Below are 21,086 nucleotides of genomic sequence, written 5' to 3' on the forward strand. Positions count from 1 at the left end.
TCAAGGAATCAAAGGTAAATCTACTAATTCATGAGTATGAACTTTTTTCTATGAAATCTTGGGAACCTATTAATGAGATGTTTACTAGGTTTAATAATATTGTCACAAATTTAGAGGCCTTAGGTAAAACATTTACAAATGGAGAAAGAGTTAGAAAAATTCTAAGAAGTTTACCTAGATCGTGGGAATCCAAAGTCACTACCATAACAGAAGCTAAAGACTTAGATAACTTATCTTTTGATGATTTGGTTGGATCTCTCATGACTCACGAGATCATGTTGAAGAGAGATAATGATGAGATAAATAGAGATAAGAATCTTCTGTTCAAAGTTTCACACTCATCTAGTGATGATGATGATGATGATGATTTGATGATAATTACTAGGAAATTCAAAAAGTTTCTTAGTAGAAAAATGTTGAAAGAATTGGAAAGAAGAAACCTAAGGAAGAAGAAAGATAAGCTTGAGGGGGAGAAATATAGAAATGCAATTAAATATTATGGATGTCAAAAGTATGGGCATATCATATCCGAGTGTCCATCATTTAAGAGGTATGGAAAGAAGTTCAAGAAGAAAACATATGATTCATCCTCTAGTGGCAAATCTCAAGTGGAGGAAGTGGTCAACCTATGTCTTATGACCAACATAGAAGAGAATCCTTCCCATTCTAGTGATTTAATTTTAAGTTTTACTCTTGATGAATTGTATGATGCATTCAATGATTTGATGAATGAATTTAAAAATATTAGTATGAAAAACAATGTCTTAAAGAAGAAATTAAAAACTTTAGATAAAGAATTAAACTTATTGAAAGAAGAAAAAGATTCTTGGAATAATGAGAAGAAAATGTTGAAAGCTCAAAATGATGAACTTCAAGAGAAACATAAATATTTAAAATTATCTATTGAAAAAGCTAACAAAGAGAAAAAGGAATTGAAAAATGCTCTTGAGATTCAAAGAAAAGATTTTCATAAAAGAAGAAAAGGGCAAAGTGGCTTTGTGAAAAGAAAACAAAATTTTGCCTCACATTCTAAAATCACTTGTCATTGTTGTGGTCAATGTGGGTATTATGTAAACAAATGCTTTATAAGAAACCATCCTACAAGATATAAACAAATATGGGTTCCAAAAAGAATTTTCAATGCTAACTATGGTGACCCCAAAGTGGTTTGGGCACCAAAAGCTTGTGGATGATTTATCTTTGCAGGTTGCTTGTCATTCAAATGAAATTCAAGGAAAAATCTTTATGAATGAATCAAGCATGAAGAAAAGAGGAAGTGAACAAGAAGATCATTCCTCATTCTACCAACCAAGAGTAAGAGAGTTTGCTAAATTTAATCTTGGTGGTATATTTTCTATCCCTAAACTCTATGTGTTTATAAGTTTTGATGATCTTGAGTTATAAGTGTGGCTTTATGATTTTGTTGAAAACTTATATTGGTTTCTAAAATTAAGGGGGAGAATAAATCTTTTTGATATGTGTTATTAAGGGGGAGTTTGTAAAAATTTATCTTTTCTCACATGTACTCTTACCCCATTGATGTTTTTCCCAATCCCCTCTTAATCTTGTGTTAAAATTCTTTCAAATATATCCTTTTTAATTTATGACAAAAAGGGGGAGATTGATGTTTTACATTTGATATAATTTTGATGATGAAAAACAATTGTATTTTGATGATGAAATAAAGTTATGAGATTTCAATGTTAAAGAATTTTATGATTCAAAATATTCTTTTTCATGTTATCATTTATCGTTTCAGTTTTTATAAAAAGAATAGTTGACTATGTGTTTATGTTCTGTTGACTATGTTTGTGGATAGTCGACTTTGTGATTTAGTGCTGTCGACTATGTCTGAAAATAGTCGACTATGCTGATTTGATCTGTCGACTATTTAAGGCTTCTGTCGACTATTTTTTCATCTGTTGACTATCAAGTAAGGATAGTCGACTATGGCTTTTCATCTGTCGACTATTTTTGTTCATAAAATTCAAAATTTTCTTCACATTTTTGCAATAGTCGACTGTGCATATGTATCTGTCGACTATGGAATTTTTGTGTTATAAGATAGTTGACTATGCGTTTTTGTCTGTCGACTATGTTCTATTTTATTTGTAAAAATAGTCAACTATGCATTTTCTTCTGTCGACTATATCTTTTACAGAAATCTTCCAACGGCTAGTTTTTCAACTAAAAACGGTCACAAACGACTACATTTCTCTTCAATCTTTTGGGAAGCCTATAAATACAAGTCATGGATGATCAAGAGAAGACTAATGGATGGAAAGAAAATTATTTGAGCTTACATAATATACACATTTGTATTTATATTGACTATGCTTTAATTTTCTCTCTTCAAGGTTTTGATCTTCACTTGTAATTATTTATTTCAAGCCTTGTATCATTTTTGAGAGACATTGTAACTAAGAGATTCATCTCTTAGATTCTCTCCAATTGTATACTTCTTATTTTTCCTAGCTTGTGTAGCTAGAAGGCCTACTTGGTTTAAGTAGGAGGTTGTATTTCCTAGCTTGTGTAGCTAGAGGGCCTACTTTTGTAAGTAGGAGGTTTTAGTGAATTGGTTTAAAATCCTTAGTGGGAGCTAAGGTAGTGGATTAGACTTGGTTTAAGCCGAACCACTATAAATCCTTTATCTCATTTATTCTTCTCGCTTTACATTTGTCATTTTATATGTTCTATGTTTTAAATCACTAAAACCTCAATTGGGTCAAAAAGTTTTCAAGTTCTATCAAGATTTTTAAAATATCCAATTCACCCCCCCTCTTGGTGTGTGCCATAGCACCTCTCGTTCTAACAGTAAGAGAAGAAGTTTTTAATCTTATTTTCTTACACCTTGGTGATAGTGTTATTCGTAAAGTTGATGGCATAAATTCCCCTATTGAATTGTGGAACAAATTGGAATCATTATATTCTTTTTTATCTGCTCCTAATGTAGTTTATTTAAGGGGAATGTTATTCAATTTTAAAATGAATGTTTCTAAATCTATGGATGAAAACATAAATGAGTTCACCAAGCTTACTCTATTATTGAGAGGAACAGATCAAGCCCTGGGTGATACCAGTGAGGCTATGATTCTTTTAAACTCATTGCCAAAAGAATATAATGTAGTCAAGCATGCTCTTCAATATACTGGAATTGTACCTAGTCTAGATTTAGTCATATCTGGAATTAAAGCTAGGGAACTTGAATTGAATACATCCAAGAATCCTGCTAATAACTTATTTGTAAAAGGCAAATTAGAAAAGAAAATCAACTCGGGTAATGGAGATCAATCTGGGAGTTCTGGGAATAGGGGTAAAAATAAAGAAAAGAAGGGCAAACAAAAACCTAAGTGGAAATGCTATCATTGTGGGAAAGAGGGATATATTAAAAAATATTGCTATGATTTTTTACGAAAATAGAAACAAGGAGGTAATGCAACCATAGCTGCAAGTAATTTAAATACCTTAGCTGAAGTTTTGACTGTGTCTGATGAAACTGTAACTAGTGAATGGATTATGGACTCTGGGTGTTCTTTCCACATGTGTCCTAATATTGCATGGTTTCAAAACTTTAGTGACAAAGAATCTGGAACTGTTTATATGGGCAATGACCAATCTTGTAGTATAAAAGGAATAGGAGACATAACCCTTAAAATGCATGATAACAAAGTCAGAATGCTCACTAAGGTCAGATATGTGCCTGGTCTAAAACGAAATTTAATTTCTCTTGGTACTCTGGATGAATTAGGCTATTCTTATACTGCTGAAAATGGTTTCATGCATGTGTTTAAAAATAATAACCTAATCTTAACTGGTACCAAAAGGCATGGCTTGTATGTGTTAAATGGTTGTTCTTTTTATCCTGTTTCATCTGCATGTACTGTTCAAACTGATAAGACAGATCTCTGGCATTTGAGACTTGGTCACATGAGCCAGAAAGGTCTACAGGCACTGTCTTCTCAAGGTTATCTTGATTCAGTGTCTGCAGAGTCCCTAAACTTTTGCGAGCCTTGTACCCTTGGCAAGCAACATAGGCAGAGCTTCCATAAAGGAACTCACCTGGCGAAGGTATGCCTAGAGTACTTGCATGCAGACCTGTGGGGTCCCTCTCAAACACCAACTCTTGGTGGCAACAGGTATTTTTTATCCATTGTTGATGATTATGCTAGAAAAGTTTGGGTATTTCCTCTTAGGACTAAAGACCAAACCTTAGAAAAATTTAAGGTATGGAAGACCTTAGTAGAAAATTAGATAGATAAGAGGGTTAAATTTTTAAGAACAGACAATGGATTAGAATTTTGTAATAGAGATTTCGATGAATTCTGTAATTCTCAAGGCATCACCAGACACAAGACTGTTAAGAACACACCCCAACAAAATGGGGTAGCTGAAAGAATGAATAGGACTCTCCTAGAGAAGGTCAGGTGTCTAATGTTTACTGCTGGTATGCCTAAAACCCTTTGGGGAGAAGCCCTGTCCACTGCCACCTATTTGATCAATAGGAGCCCTTCAACTGTTTTAAATTTCATATGCCCTGAAGAAAAATGGCTAGGCAGAAAATTGAATTTGAATCATTTAAAGGTCTTTGGGTGTTAAGCCTATGTTCATCAATCAATAGGAAAGCTAGATCCTCGATCCTCAAAGTGTGTCTTTGTAGGATATCAAGAAGGAACTAAAGGCTATAGGCTATGGGACAAGAGTTCTGGAGAAATTAAAATAATCATAAGCAGGGATGTTATATTTAATGAAAATGTTTTCCCTTGCAAATTAGAGAATACAGAAACTGAACCTAAACCTAGTATCACAGAAGACTTTGTGATAGGATCTAATACCCACTTTCAGGTGGAGCTGCCATCAGGAATGCCTGATGTGCCAGCTGCCTCAACCCCTGTTAATCCTAACCCCAGTAGTGACTCATCATCTGATCATGAAAGTGATCAGGAGGAACCCACTGAAGTCCCTGAGGCTGAGGTGGAGCATCATGACTCCCCCTAGCAAAACTTAAGGGACTATCAGTTGGCTCGAGATAGGAGTAGGAGGTCAATTAGACCTCCTGCTAGGTATGCCTATTCAGACCTTGTTTATTGTGCCTTGGTGGCAAGCATGGATTTGAGAGGCAGTGAGCCTACCTCTTATGAGGAGGCTATCAGCTCTCAAGATAGCTTTAAGTGGCAGTGTGCTATGGATGAAGAAATGGCATCCTTAATAACCAACAACACTTGGGAACTGGTCCCAAGACCTCGGAAACAAAAGCTAGTGAAGTGTAAGTGGCTGTTCAAAATCAAAGAAGGGATGTTACCCTCTGATCCCCTTAGATTTAAAGCTAGATTAGTTGCAAAAGGTTTTAGTCAGAGGGAAGGCATTGATTATACTGAAATCTTTTCGCCTGTTGTCAAGTTTAAAACCATTCGTTTAATGCTTGCTATAGTAGTTCAATATGATCTAGAATTAGAACAGATTGATGTTAAAACTGCCTTCTTACATGGAGATTTAGAAGAGATCATCTATATGGAACAGCCAGTTGGTTATGTTAATAAAAACCATCCAGATTTTGTTTGTTTGCTGAAAAAGTCTTTATATGGTTTAAAACAATTCCCACGACAATGGTATAAGAAATTTGATAATTTCATAATTGGGATTGTTTTTGTGAGGAGTGAATATGATAATTGCCTTTACTACATTCACTCTGATATACCCGTATATTTGCTACTGTATGTTGATGACATTTTATTGATTAGAAAATCTAAATCTAAGATTAATGAACTAAAATCAATGTTGAACACAAACTTTGATATGAAAGATTTAGGACCTGCCAGGAAAGTTTTAGGGATGGTAATTGAGAGAAATAGAAGTAAAAGTTGTCTAAAGATTCACCAACATGATTATTTATTAAAGGCTGTACAGAAATTTGGAATGTCAAATTGCAAACCTGTTAATACACCCTTAGGACATCACTTCATTTTGTCTAAAGCCCAATGTCCAACATCAGATTCTGAAAGGTTAAAAATGGAATCCATTCCTCATGCCAATGTAATTGGAACCATCATGTATTCCATGATCAGTACCAGGCCAAACCTTGCTTTTTCAATCTCTTTACTTAGTAGATATATGTCTAACCCTGGGAAGCTTCATTGGGAAGCCCTAAAATTTTTACTGAGGTATATTAATGGTACCTTAAATGTTGGCTTGAATTACATGAAAAGAACTGATACTCTTGATTTGGTAGGGTTTGTAGACTCTGATTTTGCAGGTGACCGAGACTCTAGGAAGTCTACTACAGCCTATTACTTTACCCTAAGTGGTAATTGTATAAGTTGGAAGTCTCAATTACACCCGCTGGTGGCTCTGTCCTCTACTGAGGCTGAGTATGTTGCTGTAACTGACGCCTTCAAGGAAGCCATCTGGCTTCAAGGTATCCTTACAGAAATCCAGATGTTACAAGGTAAGGTGATAGTTTTTTCAGATAGCCAAAGTACTATACATTTATGTAAGAATCCTGTTTATCATGAAAGGACAAAACATGTAGATGTAAAATACCATTATGTAAGGGACCAAGTGGCCAAGAGAAAGGTATTTATCCAAAAGGTCCCTACAGAAAATAACCCAGCTGATATGGGTACAAAAATTGTGACTGCAGCCAAGTTTAGACACTGTCTGAGTTTGCTGCATGTCACGGTTGGTTGAAGGAACAACCAACAAGAGCTATGATGGCAAAGGTTCTAGCATGCTCCATTGTTGTGGTCTTGTCCCTAAAATGCTGAAGCTTCAAGGTGGAGATTGTTGTACTTTGATGAAGCTTCAAAACGCTGCGTTTGGCATAGGGGCTGGAGGGTCTTTTTAGCAACCCTCAGAGCTGCCCAAAACGGTAGCGTTTTGGGCCTCTGAGTGGAGGGCTGAAACGGCAACCAGCTGTGCCGTTTTGCTTGGCGTACTTCATTGTCGCCTTGCCTGCTGCGTGCCCGATCGTTGATGGTCTGCTGTGCCTTTATTCATCCCAATCGTCACCGTTACATCCTTCTATATATCTTCTACACTGGCCTCGAGACCAGCAGCGCTCACAGCCTCCGATTACCTTCCTCTTGCTTGGTTTGATCTGTTTATTCTCTGTACTTTCTTCTCTCTCTATATATAGTTTATGTATGTTTTCTCTCTAGGGTTTGGCCTCTGACCTTTAGTTTCTGTGATTATGGGACCGATTTAAAAGGTGAGAATCGTTTTATACAGTAAGGGTTGAGAGTTAATCTGTGTAAACCGAGGTTGTAATCGTTTTGATCTGATAGTAGAGTGAGCTTTCTTTGCCAGAGTTCAACGTGGATGTAGCCCTCATTAACGGGTGAACCATGGTAAATCTTTGATGTTTGTGTGTTTGATTTATTTTTGATTATCTGCATGCTTACAGTATTGAATATTATGTGTCTTCCGCTTTGAGTGTTTGGTCGAGACTTATCCTTTTGTAACACTTATGACTCCATCAACTGGAATTTTCTTTACTCTATTCTTTATGCTTTTGGTTATCCAACGAAATTTATTCATTGGCTCATGGAATGTGTTTCGTCCCCATCCTTCTCCATCATGGTAGATGGCAGTCTTTGCGGCTTTTTTAAGGGTAAGAGAGGTCTAAGACATGGTGACCCCTTATCCCCATTCCTTTTTGTTCTCTATTTGGAATATTTCTCTAGATTATTGCGTATTAATACTGATGCGCTGGGATTCAATTTCCACCCTAAATGCGGCCGTTTAAAGATTACACATTTAGCGTTTGCTGATGATTTAATGCTTATGGCAAGGGGGGATTTTCTTTTTGTCAAAATTCTGATGGATAGCTTACGTCAATTTGCTGATTGCTCAGGTCTCCATGTTAATGAGCTTAAGTCAAATATTTTTACAGCTGGTATTGAAAGCCCTGATTTGGATAATATCTTGGTGCTTACCAATTTTCCCAAGGGATCCATGCCTTTTAGATATTTGGGCATCCCCTTGCGGCTAAGAAGCTGAAGGTTATGCATTTTTCGCCTCTCACGGATAAGATTGAGGCTTATGTTAACGCTTGGTCCAGTTCTTTTTTGTCTTTTGCGGGAAGGGTCGAGCTTATTAGGGCTAGGGGTGGCAATAGGGGTTCACAGTGCGATTTTGTTCACCCCTTTAACGGGGTGAACATAATCCCGTCAGTGGGGTTAAAAAAATAACTCCTTAATTAAAAAAAAATTACAAAATTATTTCAAAAAAATTAATTATGTTTCAAAAAAAAATTTGTTTATAAAATTTAACTGAAAATGTGACAGGATCAAAATTGGATGAATTAGAACTTATAAAAAAATGACAAACTTACAAAAATAATTGACAGGGTTAAAACTGGAAAGTGTCTGTTTTCAGTAATTAATTTATTAGAGTGGTTGAAAATGATTTTTTTCAAAAAAATAACTAAAAATAATTTTTTTTTTAAACATGATTATTTTTTTAACCCTCACTGACGGGGATTACATTCACCCCTGTTAAAGAGGGTGAACAAAATCGCACTCGAGGTTGACAGGTTATAATCATGTCGTATTGAGACACACGTATAATACGTGTCAGGCTAATCCAAACACGACCCGTTTAATAATCGTGCCAAATTTCTTAAACCCGAACATGACACGTTTATTAAACATGTAACACAAAACAACCCGTTTAACTAAACGTGTCGTGTTGTGTCACCTGTTAACCTGTTTAACCCGTTTAATTTAAACAGGTCGTGTTGTGTCACCTGTTAAACGTGTTATTTCGTATATAATCGTGTTAACATGGTCAGATCAACTCACTAACCCTTTTAATTAAACGTGTCATTTCGTATATAATCGTGTTAACGTGTTCGGGTCAACCCGTTAATACGTTTAATTAAACGTGTTATTACGTGTTTAAATGGGTTAGACGGGTTAACTCACTAAGACACGAAAATAATTGTCATAAACAGGTTGACTGTTTATGACCCAAACCCGATTAACCTAACCCTAACCCGCTTAACACTGTACCGTGTCATATAATTGGATCGTGTCCAAAATTACCAGCCCTAATTAGGGCCATTCTTCAAGGTGTGCAATGCTTTTGGTTATCAATTCTTTCGGTCTAGCTGTTGTTATTGATAAGGTCATCGGGCTATGCAGGAGTTTCCTTTGGAACAGTAAACAACCCCTTGTCGCTTGGTAGGAGGTATGCATGCCCAAAGCTGACGGTGGCCTCAGTTTTAAGGACATTAAATGGTGGAATTTTGGCCTCCTATCTAAGACTCTTTGGAACATTCACAGAACAAAAGTTACGTTGTGGGTCCGCTGGATTCATCATTCTTACCTTCAGCAGATTCCGATTTCAGAGTGGTCCTCGAGAAAGGATGATTCCCTTCTGTTAAAGAAAATTGTAGCCATTAGGGACATTTTATGCCAGAAAGAAAGACCGCATGTTGTTGCCATTCGGAGACTGTCTAGCTGGGAGAAAGGCCAGGCTATTGATATTTCTTTGGCTTATGATTATTTTCGTTCTAGGAGTCCTACTCGGGTATGGGCATCACAAGTTTGGGCCTCATGCATCACGCCTAAGCATCCTTTTATTTTGTGGCTTGCTGTTAACTCCAAGCATTTAACGAAAGACAAGTTATCCCTTTTGGACATTGATCAGTGTTGTGTGTTTTGTAACTCAACTGAGGAATCTCACAGTCATCTGTTATTTCAATGCCAGTTTTGTTCTAATATTTGGGGCCACATGAAATCATGGCTGGGCATTACTCGCGCTATGTCCACTGTTCACAGCCCTTTGAAGTGGTTGAAAAATGAGGGGCGTGGGTCCTCATGGCAAAGTAAAGCAAAGAAAGTCGTTTTTGCGTGCATAGTTTATCACATTTGGAATGCGAGAAATCGATTCATTTTTGAAGGCAAGCGTCCGGTTCTTGAAAATATTATTAAAAAAATCAAAACACATGCATGCAGAGTTTTATTTTCTTTGTATCCTTATGTTTTGATCTATCTCGAATTACCGGACGTTAGTCATTGATTTTGTTCCTTCTTTATTTGCCTGGGAGTGCCCAGTGTATCTATACAGTTCATTTTTTATCAATATATATTTTATTTACTGATAAAAAAAATATATCAGGTTGATTCCGCTTGTTTTGAGTAGTGGGCGTCGAAACCTACATTTTCTATTCAGCAGTAAGGTAAGGATTTATATTATAAATTAAAGAATTTCAAAATTAATCATTCTAAATTTGGTTTACATTATCATTTCATTTCATATTGCTATACATACTATCATATTATTTTTATTAGCTTTAATAATTTTCTGTAAATTTCTTTTTATTGAATGCATGCACTGCACCGCACTGCCCTGCCCTGCCCTGCCCTGCCCCTCTTCATCAGCGTAGACAAATAGGCAACTCAATTAAGCAGTGGTACCACTATTTTTATAACAAAATGAATAATATAGGGGCCATCTTAATAAAACCTCAACCTACTATCCATAGATCAATCTTCATATGATAATATTAGTGCTGAAAAGACATATTTTTGGTATTGTTTTATTTGCAAATTCTAAACATTTTTTATTAATTATTAACAAATATATTTTATTTTCAGATAAAATATAAATAGAGTGTTTGGAGCATTAATAAAAGGGACACATTATGGGAAATAAAATCGTATTTAGCTTCAAGTTCAAAGTACCTCTGGTGATCGGCCCATTTTTTTTCCATGCAACCAAACAGCCTTGCAAGAGAGAAAATAATGACATGACCTGTATATATGTACATACACCAAACAGCAGGAATAAACAAAGTCCAGGACTGATTCGCCCAACCAGTGTATAAAATGCTTGTTTGGTTGGAGGCTGGTTTGTAGAAGTTATCGCGCCATATTCATGAGCTGAAAAATGGCATAAGGAATTGAAACCTACTCACCCTCACGCAAGAAGAAACCCACAAATATCACTTGATGAACCGCCTTCCTCTCCATTAGTTTCACCCACCTCTCTTCCTTATTGCATACGCATCTCTATATGCTCATACATACATACATACATACATACATACATACATACATATATATATATATGCCGAGCCAGAGAGAGGAAGAAGAAAGAAGATTGCCTAAGCCCCGGGCTTGATATTAATTAGTAACTAAGAGTCTAACACTGGAGAGAGAGAGAGAGAGAGAGAAGGAAAGCAAGGGTTTGTCTTGCTCACTGCCCTTGCCATATTGCCGACGGTGTGGCTGAGGAGCTTGGCCCTGCTGGCTTACCTCTCTGCCGAAGGGGTGTTGGCCTATGTGGCTCTGGTTGGCTGTGTTGCCTGGGTCAGTGCTGCTGATAGTGTGGGATTTCATGAGAATGGGATCCTCTGGAAATGGACTGGGCTGACTACTGCCATAAACATGTACGCCTTTTGCTACGGTGGCCATGCTGTTTTGCCCACTCTCCGCATCTCCATTAGGGAAAGAAGCCAATTCCCGCAGGTTGCTTAAATTCACAACCATAATTGTCCCTCTATTTTTTTTAAGCCCAAAAATGCATCATAAGTTCATAACATTTTGTTGAATTGTTTGTCAAAGCAGGTTTTGTGCATTTGCTTCCTAGTAAGCACCATCATTTATGGATCAATGGTGGTTATTGGATACCTAATGTATGGGCAAGATTTGATGTCTCAAGTGACACTAAACCTTCCAGTCAACAATCTTAGCCCAAAAATAGCAATCTATACCACACTAATCAATCCAATAACAAAGTATGCTCTAATTGTTTCGCCCATTGCCACATCCCTTGAAGAGAGACTTCTGCTCCAAAACAGCAGATTGATCAGCTTGCTCCTCAGAACAGGCTTGGTGATCAGCAATGTTGAGGTGGCACTAACAGTCCCTTTTTCCGGCTATGTCATGTCTTTTATAGGCCCATTTTTTATTGTTAGCCTAAATATCTTGTTCCCATGCCTCTGTTACCTGAAGATTTACAGAGCTTCTCAAAGTTTTGGTGCCGAATTGATGTTATTGGGGCAATCATAGTGATGGGAGCTTCTGTGGTTGTACCAGGTACATGCACTTCAGTGTGACAAATTGTTAAACACCTGCATAGAGTTTGAATCATACATTTCTATTAAGCAGGGAGTTCAGAGGGCGATTTGGGATACTCTTTGAGTTTATATGCAGCACAAGATCGCATATCAAAGAAGCTCCGTGAATAATGGCACATTTTTACAAATTTTAGGTCTCCCACACATCATGTAGAGAAGGGAAATCAAGTTGTGGATTATTTGGCAAAATAGGCTGTCACTCTCAGTGTTGTTGCATGAATTTTCTATTGGGATCTAGCTATGATTGCTTCATACGATCTTCTTGCTTGAATGCTATGCAATGAAGAAAAGCATTACTACTATCATTACTACACGATATGTTATCCATTTTAACTAAAGAGTTGCATGGACATGAATATATAGTTTTGTTGTGAAAAAGATTCACACGTTAAAAAAAATAAATAAATAGCCCCTTACTTATAAGTCACAACTTAGGTTAAACTCACATTAATATAGAATTGTTCATCGCAACAGTCTTATTATAGTTCTAAAAGATTAATTAAAAGAGAGTTGGACCATTGAGTCAATCCATGATTTAGGGGTGAGCATTTTGTCAGTTTAATTACATTGCTTAAATTGAACAAATCAAACATTTTCTAGAAACCGAACCAAACCCGCCGAATAGTTGCTCAAACTGAAAAAATTGAAAAATTGAAAAAAAAACCAAAAACAAAAAAATTTAAATATTACTCAAATAAAAATAAGTGTTACTCAAGTAAAATGAATATTACTCGATTAAGAATAACTTTTACTCGATAACTTTTGTAAGCAGATTTTAGTTTAGAAATATTACTCGATTAAAAAGATTTGTTACTCAAGTAAAAATGATATTACTTGATTAAAAAGATTTATTAATCGAGTAAAAATGAAATTTTGATCGATTTAATTATTTCATTTTTTTTAAAGAGGATAGCGAATCGAACCAAAATAACTGAAAAACTTAAATTTAGAAACTGAATTGAACCGATCTACAAACCGAACCAAACTGAACCGCCAATTTCAACCAATTCAATTTCATTATTTCAGCTCACCAAAATTTTATTCACCTCTATCTGTATTAATCACATGCTAAAATAGGTCTGCTTTTGGCCAGCTAGTGTGACCACATATCCCATTTCATTGGAATCCTATTAAATTGACTAATTTGTTTGGCATTTATTGCTTATATACAATGCATCCACCAAATTGGTTGTCTTTGTTGGTCTCTTGACACACAATGGACACTCAAGAGGGGTGAATTGAGTGTTAAAAACTTATTAAACCAAATTCTTTCTTTTTGAAAACTCTTGAACTTTTCTTATACAAAGAAAATACTTGTTATAAATTTATATGTTGTTTGAAAATGATAGTATTATAAATATGCAAACAACAATAACAACACAAGAATATATAGTGGTTCGGTGTCTCCAACACCTACTCTACTTTCTCAAGATCAACCCGATACTTGAGCTTCCACTATAACTACAACACTAGGTTTCCACACAAGATCACCTAGCAAATTTGTACACCCTGAGATTTTCCCCTTAACTCACCCCGAAAACTAATACAATATACCTAGATTACTTGAGCTCTAAGAAGTTACTCACAATCCTTAATTAATACAAATGAACAATCATATGTCCAACAAACTTGGACCAATGTAGATATGATGAATACAATGAAAATATACAAGGCAAATAAACAAATGATACACTACAAAAAAATTGATTTTTTCGCGGCGATTTTTTAAAATTTTGCAGTGATTTCATAAAATCGCCCCAAAACTCAATAAAACATTTAATTTTGCGACGATTTTTAAAGAATCGTCGCTAAATTTAAAAAATAATTAAATAATTAAATTCAATTTCGGGACGGTTTTGAGAAACCACAGTTAAATTTAAAAAATTAAATAATTCAAAATTCAAATTAAAATAATATTTGCGGCGGTTTTCAAAAATCGCCGCAAAATTCATTAAAAATTAAATTTCGCGACAGTTTTTGAAAATTGCCGCTAAATATTATAAAAATCACCGCAAAATTCATTAAAAAAATTAAATTTTACTTAAGAAAATAATTAAAAATAAATTTAATTGATTAAAAATAAAAATAAGATTTTAAAAAATCAATTAATAAATGTTTTTAATATATATTAAAAAATATAAAATATAATTCTACAAATTAGTTGTTAGATTAGTATATAATATATATATGCGCATATATGTCAAGGGGGCTTCGCAGATCAGGCAGTTCGCGCGCGCGCGTAGTTGAGATCCAGGGTTCGAAACTTGGGGAGAGGAAGATTGGGATTTAATTTCCAGTATCGCTACGTGGCGCGCAAAGGCCAGGCTCGCACACGAGCCAAGGCGTAAACGCGGGCTAGGCTCGGGCGCGAGTCCGATTGGCCGCGCTTGCGCTCGGGCTTGGCAATTAAAAAATTAATTTTTATTAATTTTTGTGGCAGTTTTGAAACCGTCGCTAAAATTAAAATTTTTTTTTTTATTAATTTTCACAGCGATTTTGAAACCCCGCTAAAATAAAAATTTAATTTGTTTTTATTTTTTTGCAGTGGTTTCAAAACCGCCGCTAAATATGATAAAAATCGCCACTAAATCACTTATTTTGCGGCAATTTTTTAAACCGCCGCAAAAAATATAATTAGCAGCGGTTACTCCAACAGTTACTGAAAATCGTCGTTAAAAGCTCCACGACGGTTGATTTAGTGGCGGTTTTGAAAACTGCCGCTAAATTACTTAGCGGACCGCCACTAAATGCCAATTTTTTTGTAGTGATACAAGAATTACCAACAAGAATAAAACTTCTTCTTCTTTGCCTTGGGCTCCAAATTGATTGAACTTTAAGCTTGAGTCTTGGATTGCTTTGAAATGGATGCTTGAGAGCTTGGATGTGCTTTGGAATGATAGGTCTTGATAGAGCATTAGTCTTCTCCAAAAATCTCTTCTTGATATATATAGTGGAGCTTCCAACGGATCTGTAACGGCTAGGAAAATCTGACCGTTAATTGGAGTCTGGGAGTCGACTTCTCTAATGCTAGAGTCGATTCTTCGAAAAACACTAATGGTGCTAGGTCGACTCTGCATAACATGCTCTCGGTTGAGCCGACTTTAGTTTTATAAGAGTCGACTTCAATTTAAGGGAGTTGACTCCATTGAACCAGGAGTCGACTTTTGAGGTCAATTTTATAGAAAATGAATTTTATACATATAGCATGTATACATTACAAGTAAATGCCCTCATTTTCTTTAATTTATATTTTACCTTCTATTTACTTTAATACATAAATATAAATAAAAAAGTACCCCCATTTAGATTTAATAAAAATATCTAAAAAATTAAAATCTAAAACAATAAGAAAGTAGAATTTTAGTTTTAGTACAAATTCAAGATTTAGCAATTTTACCACCTATAAAATACATACATTCTATTTCTTGAAAAAATTCATTAAAAATTATTTTAACAATAATGAATGTTAACTATTGAAATACAGGGAGATAGTTTTTCAAAATAAAAATATTTTCTTCTATGTTCCCTTATAACGTGTTAATCTTTCAGACTTAGAGAAATAACATTTCTTAATTCATTTTGATACTCAAAATACTATAATACTTAAGACATATCAAAAATCCATTAGGGGTTTTAAATATACCAAAAATAGTTTTACTAATATTATGTTTTGTCAAATCTCAAAATACACAATAGATTGATTAGAGCAATTTGGCTACAGAGTTTTTATATGTACCCACTTTTGTAATACTCCAGCCCATTTTTACGTGATCGTTTAGTCTCCTCATCAACAAGTTTTCCCTTAGCTCTAGTTCGCCTTGCCATCACTCCTTCTCGTCGCTTCATTGATAAGTCCCATCGTCGAATATTCAACAATTCCTATTAAAAGAGAAAGGAAGAGGATAAGAGAAGGGGAAGGAGAGCAAAAGGAAAGGATTGATCAAAATGACATATTTTAATTAGTTTAGACTATAAAATAAATTATAGTTTGGACTAATTTTAGGTATTATGTTTTAGGCATATATATATATATATAAATTGAAATTGCATATTTAGTAACATAATCCACTAAAGTTGGAATGTTTTGGTTTTGTAATTGATATGTCATGCTACAAAATTAGTAATAATAAAAATAAAAATAAAAATAAAGAAGCTAGGCTAACCTGGAAAATTGGGTCAACCCAAAAACCCATGATAGGGTGCCATTCTCGTCCCCCAAAAACAGTTAAACTGCTAGACAATTTTTCCTGTATGCATGCATGCTGGGGGGAGGGGGGTCCCATGCAACGTACAAATTGGATAAACTCTAACATTTAAAAACCCTCTGAAGGCACTATATATAGAAAGGATATACATTATCCATAAAGAATTATAATCTAAATAAAACCTCGGTACAAAAAGAATGAGAATTACTTATAAAGGATTTTAATCCTCATCAAATATCAGATTATTGGGATCAAAATCATCTAAAAGAATCCTAATCTTAGGAGATTGAAGATTGCTTCTTTCTCCTCTATAAATAACCAGGCCTTCATTGTTAAAAATGTACATTTTTAATACTTGTGGGAATATAATTAATCTCAAGCCTTCATCATTATTAATGTTTTGCTTTAAATATTGGAGTGTTTGCATGGAGACTTCTTTATTCTCTCTGACAATTCACTTCCTTGCAGGCTCAGACGATTTAACAATGATATTTTCAAATAATAAATTTATTATAGTGTTCGAGTGAGCAAGAACAATAATAATATCATAAAGAAAATGTAGTAAGATTGTCATTTAATGCAAAAGATTTCCTTATGATTTTAAAATTTGACAATTAAATTATTATGACATCCAAAGATGGGAACAATTTTACTTTTATTGTTATGTTCGAACTACAACAACAATAATATTATAAACAAAATGTAATAATGGGATCTATTAATGCAAAAGATTTCCTTATGATTGTAAAATTTGACAATTAAATTATTATGGCATCCAAAGATAGGAAACGGTTTTACTTTTATAGTTATGTTACAACAACAACAATAATATCACAAACAAAATGTAATAACGACATCTATTAATGTAAAAGATTTTCTTATGATGCAAAATTTGACAATAAAATTATGACATGCAAAGATGGGAAACTGTTTTACATACTTTTATTTCTATGTTGGAACAACATTAGCAATAATATCATGAACAAAAAGTAATAAGGGCATCTATTAATGTAAAAGATTTTCTTATGATGTAAAATTATACAAATTAAATTATTATGACATGCAAAATGGGGAACGGTTGTACCACACAAATTAGAACTATTCTCACGCTCTTTTCATGAACTGAAAAATGGTCGACACGCATTCAATACAGGTGGAAGATGCTCTGAGGCATGGATGTTCCCTCATTCAATACAGGTTGAAGATGCTCTGAGGCATGGATGTACCCTCCTCATTCAATACAGCTTGAAGATGCTGTGACCTCCTCATTCAATACAGGTTGAAGATGTTGTGAGGCATGGATGTACCCTCCTCATTCTGTCTCAGATGTCAATTAATCAGTTCTCCCTTGTGCTGGGTTCATCCTCTGTTTTACAGGAAACGAAGGGACACAAAGATAGCACTTTTTTTGGGGTGTTGGGGGATTCAGCTAAGCTTAAAATGAAAGTGATGTCCTCTTTGCATTCACCTATATTTGTTGTCTTGTTTCTGTAACGAAATTAAATAGAAGAAACCAAACACTTGCACGTAGCAGATGATATGTGGTACTAAATAACTCCAAAACATTAATTAACATAACAAGCTAATCAGCAGAGCAAATCAAATTATCTAATTAATTTAGACGATGATAAACAACCCACTTCAGGGCTTGTCAAATTAAGTAGATGTTCCGTGAGCGTTCAGGCAAGAAGAGCAAAGGGTAATTAATTTTGAACTTGTGGTGTAATTAGTTTGTTCAGGATCAAGATTTGAAGACTAAAGTTGATGTTTTTTTTATATCTATTTTGAATGGAATATTAAACACTATAAATTATTTTTTATTTTTTATATATTTTATTAAACATTTTCCATCGCTAATCTTATTCTTCTTATATTTTTCATTTTTATGCATTAAATTATTTTTGTGACATTTTTATTTAATATTTGTTTAAATACCAAAAAAATATAAAAAAATAAAAGATTAAATCCCTACCCAATTTATAATTTCTAAAATCCCTCTTTTGCTTATCAAGCTCTTTTGCCCATCAGCTCATTTCTAAAATTCTTAAAATTTTAATAAATACACAGTATCATTAACCTCATAAGAAGTTCCTATAAAAATAGACACAAAGTTGCGAAACTCTGGACCTTTACTCTAGATCTTTTCCCGTCCTTTGCAACGTTTCTCATACAGATTTTTTTAGTCTATCTCGATCTCTTTTAACCTTTTTTATGATCCCATCTCATCTCTTCTCTTCTCTTATCTTCTTTCTCTTCTCTATTTTTTTTTTTTTTGTGTTTAGGGTTATATTTACAGTTTTTTTATTGAATCTATTTTCATTAATTCTAATTAGAAAAGAATTATTAAGATTTAACTAATACTATTATAAGAAATTCTTAATATAATTCTATAAATACACGAATATAATTATTAAGCTATTATATTTGAATAAACATTAATTATTTATTGATAATACAATATATTAAAAATTACGAACTTATTAAAAAAAATACAATATATCAAACTAATTTATTATAATTATTAGATTTATTATACAATTAAATTTTTAATAAATATTAATTTGATACAATAATTTAAATTATTTTATTATCATGTTTTAGATGATTTTCATAAATTATAATTTAAATTATTTAATAATTTCCATAATTTAAATAATTTTATCAGTTATCATAATATTAAATTATTTTATTTTTATCAATTAAATAATTATTAATATTATTTTTATAAATTATTTTATTCTTTATTTAATAACTAAATATTTCAAAAAAAATAAAAAACTATTTCCCTCCACAAATTCCCATTTTCATCTTATCTTTGGCCAAAACCCTAACTCTCCCCCTCTTCTGCCCCCCCTCCCTCTCTCTGAACTCTTACTGTCGACCCCTCTATCTCCGATCTTCGTCATCACCTCAAGATCTGCTACTGGTTATCATTGTCGCCTCCAAATCGGCCTCCGGTCGTTGTCGTCACTCCACAAGGTCTGGTTCTCTCTCTCTCTCAAGCATTCTTTTCTGTTTTGGTTTGCACCTAGGAGTTTTTTGCAGGGATTGTTCTTTTGACTGTTTTATGTTTGTCGTGTGAGTTCTTGGTGCTCAGTGCAGTTAGTTTTGGTGTAATTTTTATTTGTGCTATCGTGGATAGAGTTTCCATTTTGTCTTGTTTTGTGTTTGCTACTTCAAAGCTGTGTTGTTTGGGTTTGCCTTCTTTCTCTGTTTGGGTTTGCTACTTCAAAATTACTTGTTATTTATTTGGACTTTAGAATTAGTTATTATTTATTTGGGTATATTTGTAGTATTTTTTATATAATTTGGTTAATGGTTATACTATGAAAAGTTATTTAAATTAATTTGAGTTTTATTTTATTATTAGTTTAAACTCGAGCTCATAAACGAGCTCGAGCTTTTAACGATCCAATCTCGAGTATAATTCGGGAACAAGATTAACAAACCGAGCTTGAACTTGGCTCGTGTACGGATGTAAACGAATTTTAAGCTAGTCGAGCTCAAGCTTGTGAAGAATAAAATGAACCAGAGCTTGAACAAGATTTTGAGCTCGAGCTCCAAAAAAATAGACCTAGCCAAGCCTGAGCAATGCTAAACTCAACTCGGCTCAGTTCGATTAGAGTTGTAACATAGTCGCAGTCTTCAAAGAGAAAACAATGCATGTTAATTAGTTAGCATTTGACAATATGCAATTAAGAAATTAATCATAGTTTGTTTTTGACTTAATATCTATAATGTTGTTTGTTTTCTAATTTTATATCAATTTAATATATATAAATATAATATTTTCATAAAAATATATTTATAAAAAATTATAGTTGATGGTGGTATTTGAAACCGATCACTTGCTCTACCATCAGATCTTGCTAGAAGAGCAAGGGATGGATCTCTTAGTTTAACTTTTGATGCTTAAGTGAATAATGACACTTAGAAAAGTAAATATATAGATTGTAGAAGACAAGAAATTTGGAGTTGTTCTTAAAATTTGTTAAGATTCTCGAGATTTTTCCAAAATTCCCAAGTTTGATTGTTATTAGATAACGAAAGTTTTGATTTAAATTTAAACTAATCTATCAAACCTAACTCGGGTTATCCCAAATTGGGATTCAAAAATTATATTTGACAACAGCCATGAATATAATATGGGTTGGGTGCAAATTGGTGTACAAAAATTACTCATTTCTTATTAGAAGGGCTAAGTTTAGAGTGTGATTTAGAAGACTCTTGAGTTTAGACTATGGAGAGTCTATATGCAGCACGGGGTCGCATATCAAAAAAGGAAAGTGGATGATGGCACATTTTCACAAATTTGAGGTTTACTATATATACTTGAACTGAAAAAATCAATAACTCGTTACTTATAAGTTACAATTTACATTAGACTCACATCAATATAGAAATGTTCATTGCTATTGTCCTCTTAGAGTTCTAAAATATTAATTAAAAGAGAGTTGAGTCGATCCATAATTTAGGGATGAGTGTTCGGTAGATTCAGTTATTGAACTGACTGAATTGCTAACACTAAATAGACCGAAACTGTAGCACCCCATCCACTCATGACGTGTTATGTCTTAGGGAATGCAAAATTTTTTTTTTTTTTCACATTACCTCACCCCGAAATTCCCTTAGACCTATCTAGTATTTGACAAAATAATTTATACACTAGAGATAAATAAAATCTCATAAAGCGGAAGTTGAAATTGAACCTAATCACAGCATTTTACACATAGATAACTGAACATGGCACTTATTACAAAGTTATTTCATAAGTTTCTAAGATAATTTAGAACGTACAT

At 33.8% G+C, this 21,086-nt stretch overlaps 1 protein-coding gene across 1 annotated transcript; it reads left to right on the forward strand.

Annotated features, from left to right (window-relative positions):
* Positions 1–11,125: 11,125 nt before the first annotated feature.
* On the forward strand, positions 11,126–12,380 carry LOC127798254 (amino acid transporter AVT1I-like). Its single transcript, XM_052331698.1, has 2 exons — positions 11,126–11,471; positions 11,571–12,380. Exons 1-2 carry the CDS (start codon positions 11,391–11,393, stop codon positions 12,012–12,014), a joined length of 525 nt encoding a protein of 174 aa, XP_052187658.1. The 5' UTR covers positions 11,126–11,390; the 3' UTR covers positions 12,015–12,380.
* The last annotated feature ends 8,706 nt before the right edge of the window (positions 12,381–21,086 follow it).

Source organism: Diospyros lotus, chromosome 3, assembly GCF_014633365.1.
Source record: "Diospyros lotus cultivar Yz01 chromosome 3, ASM1463336v1, whole genome shotgun sequence".
NCBI classification, from domain to species: Eukaryota; Viridiplantae; Streptophyta; class Magnoliopsida; order Ericales; family Ebenaceae; genus Diospyros; species Diospyros lotus.